This window comes from Dipteris shenzhenensis, chromosome 18, assembly GCF_047967505.1.
Source record: "Dipteris shenzhenensis isolate YYH24624 ecotype China chromosome 18, Dip_SZ_1.0, whole genome shotgun sequence".
In the NCBI taxonomy this organism is placed as follows: Eukaryota; Viridiplantae; Streptophyta; class Polypodiopsida; order Gleicheniales; family Dipteridaceae; genus Dipteris; species Dipteris shenzhenensis.
The window spans coordinates 8,962,580-8,970,149 of NC_141613.1; the positions used below are offsets into that span (position 1 = coordinate 8,962,580).

Here is a 7,570-nt window from a genome sequence, read left to right on the forward strand (position 1 = left end):
TTACAGGAGGGAGGGAGGCAGACTTCTAGAGCGGTTGGACCGTTTCTATGTCAGCGATTGGGCGCTTGGCAGAGGTGGAGAGTCAGGAGTGGTTCCAGGGACGACACTCTCTGACCATGCCCCAGTCATCCTAGTCCTGGACTCAGCCTCTCACTCCTCACCTCCACGCTCATGCCGGATCCCAGACTCCATCTACTCCAGAGCAGCGGTTCGCAGTAGGACAGTGGACCTGTGGGAGCAGGATTGGGACCCCACGGGGGATATGGCAGCACAAGTAGCTTAGGCGCTTATCGAGTCTAGTCTCGTCTATCAGCAGGAGGCAATTCAAGTCAGGCAGCAGTGGTGGGCGAAGGAAAGGGGTCTCAGACGAGATCTCGCCTCGATACATCGGATGCAACAGTCTTCTCTAGGCTCTGAGGAGCTCAGACGGCAGGAGGTTAGAGCCTGAGCCATGCTAGAGGAGATCACCCAGCGACGCTCAGAGTTCTCGTTTCATGCTTCCAATCATCGTCGTTAGAGTCAAGGGGGAGCCAATTGCCACCCGTTTTCTTCCAGCGCCTATATTGGAAAGCAAAATATAACATTTGGCAGAGTCCCTGCTATTGGGCCTCCTATTGGGACAAACCGAGGGTAGTACTTGTAGTTAGCACCTTGTTATAGCACTCCACCTTGTCCCCTGAGAGTTCTTGTGTCCCTCCTATTGGGCCTAGTCCCTCCTATTGGGACAAACGGAGTGTAGTGGTTTTGCCACCTTGTTATGGCACTCAGCCTGTCACCTCAGAGAGTTCTTCTCGACATGATGATGATCAAGAGCATATGTACAGAAGGAGCCAGAGATCCTTGTCATACGTCCGACGCGAGCTCCACGATATTGTGTAACACGCAGGTACGTTGTACAGACTTTATTTGTAGCGGGGATCCTCACCCCGCTTGGTTGGCAGCTCATCTACGCAGTGCATCAAGCCCCAAGGGGAGGTAAAGAGACAGTAGAGCGATACATTCCTTGCAGGTACTGCCCGAAATCGAGGAATCCGTACATGTACGTTATTTATTAAATCGAATAAGGAGGGATGCCCTTTTGGCCGCGCGTCACCCACTTCTGGCAATTAGTCTTCATGCTTCGCAGGTAGCTCACGGACAGAGCGCTTGTCGAAGGAGTATTCACGGATCCCTCCCAGTGGCGAGGCAACCGAAAGAGCAAAGTCAGTCAGCCATGAGTCTGACAAACCAAGGATCTCCAGATTTCAAGCATATGATTACCACGGAGTCGCTGTGGGTAGACAATCCAGGTTGGGTTAACAACATGCTCGAGAAAAAGGCCAAATTATCTAATGTTCCGGCCCAAGATAATGAGGAGTATAGCAAGGCTGGAGTGCAGCTGAATGCATCTAAAGCACAAGAATGGCAAGCGAAGAGTGGCTGTGAAACGCTTCTCTTAGAAGAGGCACTCACGTCTATGGAACGGATGCCCCAGCTGCCCTCGGTTCAGAATCTAACATGCATTTTGCATAAGTGCAGAACAAAGAAACATCCTGCGTATACAAAGCGTTTGTATGCCTACATATGCAAAAACGGGCTGGAGGATCATAGATCTCTTGGGAACTACCTCGTCCTGATGTTGGTGCAAGTTGGAAGCATGTGCGATGCTCGGCAGGTTTTCAATAAGTTAATTGAGCGGAATGTGTATTCGTGGACTGCTCTCATCATGGGTTATGTTGAATGGGGAGAATCACAACATGCCCTTAACCTCTACCGAAAAATGCAAGAGGATTGTGTATATCCTAGCACATATACCTTCGTGGCTCTACTAAAAGCTTGTGCCAGACTAAAAGATATGGAAACAGGCCAGGAAATACATATCGAGATTGCAAAAAAGGAGTTGGAAACAGATCTTTTTGTTGCCAGCACCTTGGTGGATATGTATGCCAAATGTGGCTTGCTTTCAAAAGCACAAGACGTGTTTGACAAGCTGCCAGTTCGAGACATTGTCTTGTGGACTGTACTAATTGCTGGATATGCGGAGCATGGGCTTGGTGAGGAAGCGCTGGGCTGTTTCAAACAGATGCAATTGGAGGGTCTCTCTCCAAGTGCTCTCACATTTGTTTACAGCTTGAAAGCTTGTGGCAGCATAGGAGCGATAGACAAGGCCCGAGAAATACATGCTGAGATTACCAGGAAGGGGCTGGAAAGAGATCTTTTTGTTGGCAACTCCTTGGTGGATATGTATGCCAAATGTGGCTTGCTTGCAAGAGCACGTGAGGTGTTCGACAAGCTGCCAATTCGAGACGTAGTGTCGTGGAATGCTTTAATCACAGGATATGCTGATCATGGCCTTGGTGAGATAGCTCTGAACTGTTTTGATAACATGCAATTGGAGGGTTTCTCTCCAGATGCTGTCACATTCGTTTGCAGCTTGAAAGCTTGTGGCAGCATGGGAGCCATAGACAAGGGACGACTAATACATGCTGAAATTGCCAGAAAGGGGTTAGAAAGAGATCTTTTTGTTGGCAACACCCTGGTGGATATGTATGCCAGATGCAGTGTGCCTGCAGAAGCACGGGAAACGTTTGACAAGCTGCCAATTCGAGACGTAGTCTCGTGGAATGCGCTGATCACAGGATATGCGGAGCAGGGGCTTGGTGAGGAAGCGCTGAACTGTTTTGAACAGATGCAACTAGAGGGTCCCCCACCAAATGCTGTCACATTTGTTAGCTGCTTGAAAGCTTGTGGTAGTATAGGATCCATAGACAAGGGCCGAGAGATACATGCTGACATTGCCAGAAAGGGTTTGGAAAGAGATCTCGTTGTTGGCAGCACTTTGGTGGATATGTATGCCAAGTGTGGCTTGCTTACAAAAGCACAGAAAGTGTTTGAAAGGCTGCCTGTTCGAAACGAGGTCTCATGGAATGCACTAATTGCAGGATATGTCCAGCTAGGAGAGTGTGCAATTGTTTTCCATATGCTGGAAAGGATGAGAGGAGAAGGCGTAAAGCCAGGCTGGATCACGTTCTCTATTGTTCTTACTGTATGCAGTCACATGGGTCTAGTGGGTAAGGGCCAGAAATACTTTGAAGCCATGACCAAAGACTATGGCATCAGCCCGACTATTGAGCACTACACTGGTATGGTTGATCTTCTCGGTCGTGCTGGCCAATTAGACGAGGCGGTAGCGATGATGAAGAAGATGCCTTTCCATCCTAATCTTATGGCATGGCATATGGTGTTGGGTGCCTGTCGAAAGTGGGGTAACGTGGAGCTTGCAAGACTGGCCTTTGAACATGCAGTGCGATTGGATGAAAAGGATGCTGCAGCTTATGTCTTGATTTCGAACATCTATGCAGATGCTCACCTGCTCGAGGAAGAGGAGGATGTTTGAGGCAAGGATCAAAAAAGTCAGGATGAAGTTTCTGGACTGACATCGGCAGGATTGTGCATTTGCAAAGCTAGAAGGTCTTCCCTTAAATGGATTAGGCTATGTCCTAGATTTGCATTGAGTGTCATCTGAAATTTTCATTGATTACATAAAAAGATAGGTTTTGAGAGTAGAGTGAGGAGCTGGCTATTGTGGTGTCCTAATCAATACGCCCAAGGGGGCACATGCATTCTTGTTGTCAAGAATCCGCAGGTTTGTAATGCTTGCCATGCGACTACTGCACCAATACTAAAGACAGAGCCGTGAACTATCCTTGCTAGAGACATAATGCATTCCATCTCGTCAAGGAAGCAAATTGTGCTTTTGGGGACTCAATAACCAGTGTCCCTGCTATTTCATATGTTCCTGCTATGATGATGGAAATACAGGTGAGAAATTCACAGGAATACAAAATTGAGGAGGACAATGGTCATTTTAATGAGTTACCTTTTTACAATGGCAAATCCACTGCTAAAAAAAAAGTCCAAATTCTGAATCTGCAGTTTTCAAATGAAGTCTGCACTGCACACTTCTATGAATGAATGCATGAAAATTTCTGTGACATTCTGCAGACATGAATTCCGCGAATACATCATCAGGAAGGGCCTGAAGCTCAGCCCAGATCTGACAATAATTTCGTGGGTGTGTTATAAAGGGCTGAAGACCATGTGACTTGCAGTATTTATCCGGTGCCACCTAAGCAGGCCACCTGGTTGAGATCTTGACCGGTTCCCACCTGAATCCTGACAGGTGGGACCGGCCTTTGAACTACATTGCCGGATTGATTGAGTAGTAGTACCAAGGCTCTGTCTAACTTCACAGCCAAGGGAAGGAGCGGTCCAGGCATCACAAAGGACCAATCTTGGCAAAGATACGTGGGCATCACAAACCAAGTGGCTGGCATGTTCAAGCCAACCCCGCCAGATCTGTCCCCTCGTGTATGGATCTTGTCAGTCCCACGCTCAGGGCTGCTGTCATGATGGAGGCAGCAGGAGAGCACACATCTAGCGGCTAGGTGCAAATACCCGAGAGAAAGAGAGAGCAGAAGCATATCAGAGCTGCACTCAGATGAGCCGGCTGCCTCCATCATAATCTCTGAAGTTTTATCCATGGTAAAAGGTTTTGAAATTCTTGTGCACATAATATTGCAATTGCTTTATATATGCTTGTTTGTGTTTCAATCATGAGAATCATTTCGAGTATGCTTGAATAGATCTGTTGTTTATGCAATGAGAATATTAATTTGTTTTTTTCATTTGTTTGAATTTTGAAATATAGATTATTGCTGTGAGAGTTTATTGTTTGCTTATGCATGAAAGACTAAAGTATGACAGTTGGGTTGGGTTCAAAGACTAAAGAAGAACCTAATGGAGGAGGAAGACCCAATAGGGCAGGCAAAACTTTGGCATAAGTTGAGAGGTTTAGATATTGCTGAACAAACAATTAGAGATTACATGGTACTTCTCATTTTCCCTTTTCTTCACGAGATAAAATGGAAAGAATCACTGAAAGTGATGCTGTAGTTTTTAGACTAAGGATAGACATATCTGGGGTGGTGCAAAAAATGCTTACTGGCTTGGAGAGGTGGGACATTCTAGCCTTCCAAAGGTATATTGAAATGGAAATCATTGAAAGTGATGCTATAGTTATAGGGTGCAAAAAAGGCTTAAAGCTTGGAGAGGCAGGACATTCTAGAATTGGCAAAAGTGGGAGGCTGACAGTGTGAAAATGTTAAGTGCGTATATTGGTAGCCTTCCAAAGGTATATGAAAATTACCTTTTTGCTAATAGGAAATAAAGATTGAACCCAAAGGGAGAGATTATCGGAATTGCTTGTGGCAAACATGGAGGGTGAGGATGCATAATATTGTTGTCTTACAGCACAAAGTGGGCAGGATGACAAATAAAGTCGGCAGATCACCCAAACCAGTCCCACCAATTTCCTAAAGAAATTTGTCCCGTGCTGTCTTGAGCAGTGTCTCTCATGGTGACCCACCACATTGATGAGGTGTCATAGTATTATAGATTCAAAGCTGAACTATTTAGATAGGTGAAAAGATTGCCATGGCAATTTCAAGGCGAAAATAAAAGGAGTGTCGGGATTTCTTGAAAACTTACTGTTGTGAAACCTCTCTGTGCTTTTTAACGACTTAGACAAAGGAATTTATAGATTTATTTGTGAAACCTCTCTGTGAAAACTTACTGTTGTGAAACCTCTCTGTGCTTTTTAATGACTTAGACAAAGGAATTTATAGATTTATTTGATGCTCATGGATGCATGTTGGAATGGACATTGCATAAATGAGAGTTTGCAGAACTTGACAACTGTTGGAATAGGATTGGTCACCCCCCCACCTGTGAGCCCCCCTATGAGGACTGCATTGGATTGGGGGGGGGGTGGACCGTATATTGATAGGACTACTAGGCATGGGGCTGCCACATGGGCTGCCATGTGGGCAGCAGAGAGAGTAAGGAAGTACCTGGCAGAGAAGATCCACCGTGGAGGCCAGATCTGGCAAGGAAGATCCAGATGCTGTCCATACATGGGCAGGACAGAAATGCTCAGGCAAACCAGCAAGCAAGGCTATGTGGACAGAAGCGGATGATGTCAGCATGGGTAAGGAGCGGACACGTGGCTATGCGGGACTAGTAGGAGCCAGAACAGAGGCGGAATCTGCAGGAAAGAAAGCGCAGCGGGTCAGCAAGCTTTGGAAGACCCTATGGGCAGGTTTCGGACATGTACAAGGCTGGAACTGCCTGGGCCATTGGCTGGATGCCGCGTGGCCAGGCAGGGCCAGCCAAAGTCTGGAATGGAACCCCAAAGACGGGATTTATATGCTGCTGCACAGAGTTGGTTTGGGGGGGGGGGGGCTGGTCAAGTTGGCTAGAATGCCCCATGCCCCTACTGGTGAGTTTTTTGGCAGGGGCAAAAAGCCCTGTAAAAGGGGCTGTTTGGAGCCCCATTAGTCATCACTTGGAGCAGCTTTTGAAGAGCAGGAAGGAGCAGCACTAGCAGCAGCAGTTGGGCCTTATCTAGGAAGTGAACTGGGCTGGATAGCTGCATGCTTAGCTCAGCAAGAGTTGCCCAATTAGGCTCGCTTTCGGGACAGCAAGGTGGAAGGGATCCTTTGGCAGACAGTCTACATAAGCTCAGAGGAGACTGCGGGCTCAGAGATCTAGAGGTGCCAGTCATATAGCAGGAGAACATTTTGGTATTGTATTGTGTCCAGTTTGTGGACAGACAGAAATATACAAGTGTTGCGTCTACCATGTGGGGCAGCAGAGAGAGTATGGAAGTACCTGTTAGAGGAGATCATTATGGAGGCCAGATTTGGCAAAGGAAGATCCAGATGCTGTCCGTACATGGAGAGGATAGAAATGCACAGGGAAACCAGCAAGCAAGGCTGTGTGGACAGAAGCGGATGACGTCAGTGAAACCAGCCTTCATAAATCTAAAGGGGCAACAAACCTTAGCTGACTTAGAATACACTTCATTCACAGCCACACTGCAACATTTCCAGCCTCTTCCATTAGTTGAATTCCACTGAAAGACCAACTTTAAATACACTGCCTCCGCTCAGAAACCAAACACCAAGGACAGCGATTGGCCCCAAACACTTTGGCGCCCCTTCCGGTATTTATTTAATTGTTCAGGTGATGGCAATTGTGCAATTACACCAAGAGCTCACCCTCGCACTCTGCTGCACTAGCAGTCCACTGCCCTAGCCGATACTCGGCATCAGAATACATCCAATTGCCAGGGCATAGCTAAGGCATTCCACTCTGACTGTGCCCCACTGAAAGTGACAATGCAACAACGCCAGCCCCAGCAAATGCTCAAACAGCCTCAAGGCATAAGAACTGCAATACACTGTCCCTCTTGCATAATTCCAGGCACACCCTCTGTGGCTGAGTGTTTGGTTACAGCCTGTATGGCCAAGAGAGAGCCTCGAAGCAAATAGAAGCAATATCAACTTCAAAATGGCAAATCAAATTTATAAGGAAGTCAGAATATTTATGCCCGCTGTCCATGGAAGAGGGGCAAGCTCTATCCCTGCACCTATCCTCTGTCCAGGCCCGCAGGGGTGCAGAAATGGCTTCCAGTCAAGGAAAAGAAGAGAATATGAGAGATAAAGATCTGGGAGTTGAGAATAGAAAG

At 47.0% G+C, this 7,570-nt stretch overlaps 1 protein-coding gene across 1 annotated transcript; it reads left to right on the forward strand.

Annotated features, from left to right (window-relative positions):
- Nucleotides 1-781: 781 nt before the first annotated feature.
- Nucleotides 782-4,476, forward strand: LOC147890767 (putative pentatricopeptide repeat-containing protein At3g01580). The gene has a single exon (XM_087390073.1). The coding sequence runs from the start codon at nt 1,214-1,216 to the stop codon at nt 3,374-3,376; it is 2,163 nt and encodes a 720-aa protein (XP_087246199.1). The 5' UTR covers nt 782-1,213; the 3' UTR covers nt 3,377-4,476.
- The last annotated feature ends 3,094 nt before the right edge of the window (nt 4,477-7,570 follow it).

Bases quoted from the DNA above. Each gene is read 5' to 3' on its own strand.
- LOC147890767 (XM_087390073.1), top strand. From the start codon at position 1,214: ATGAGTCTGACAAACCAAGGATCTCCAGATTTCAAGCATATGATTACC.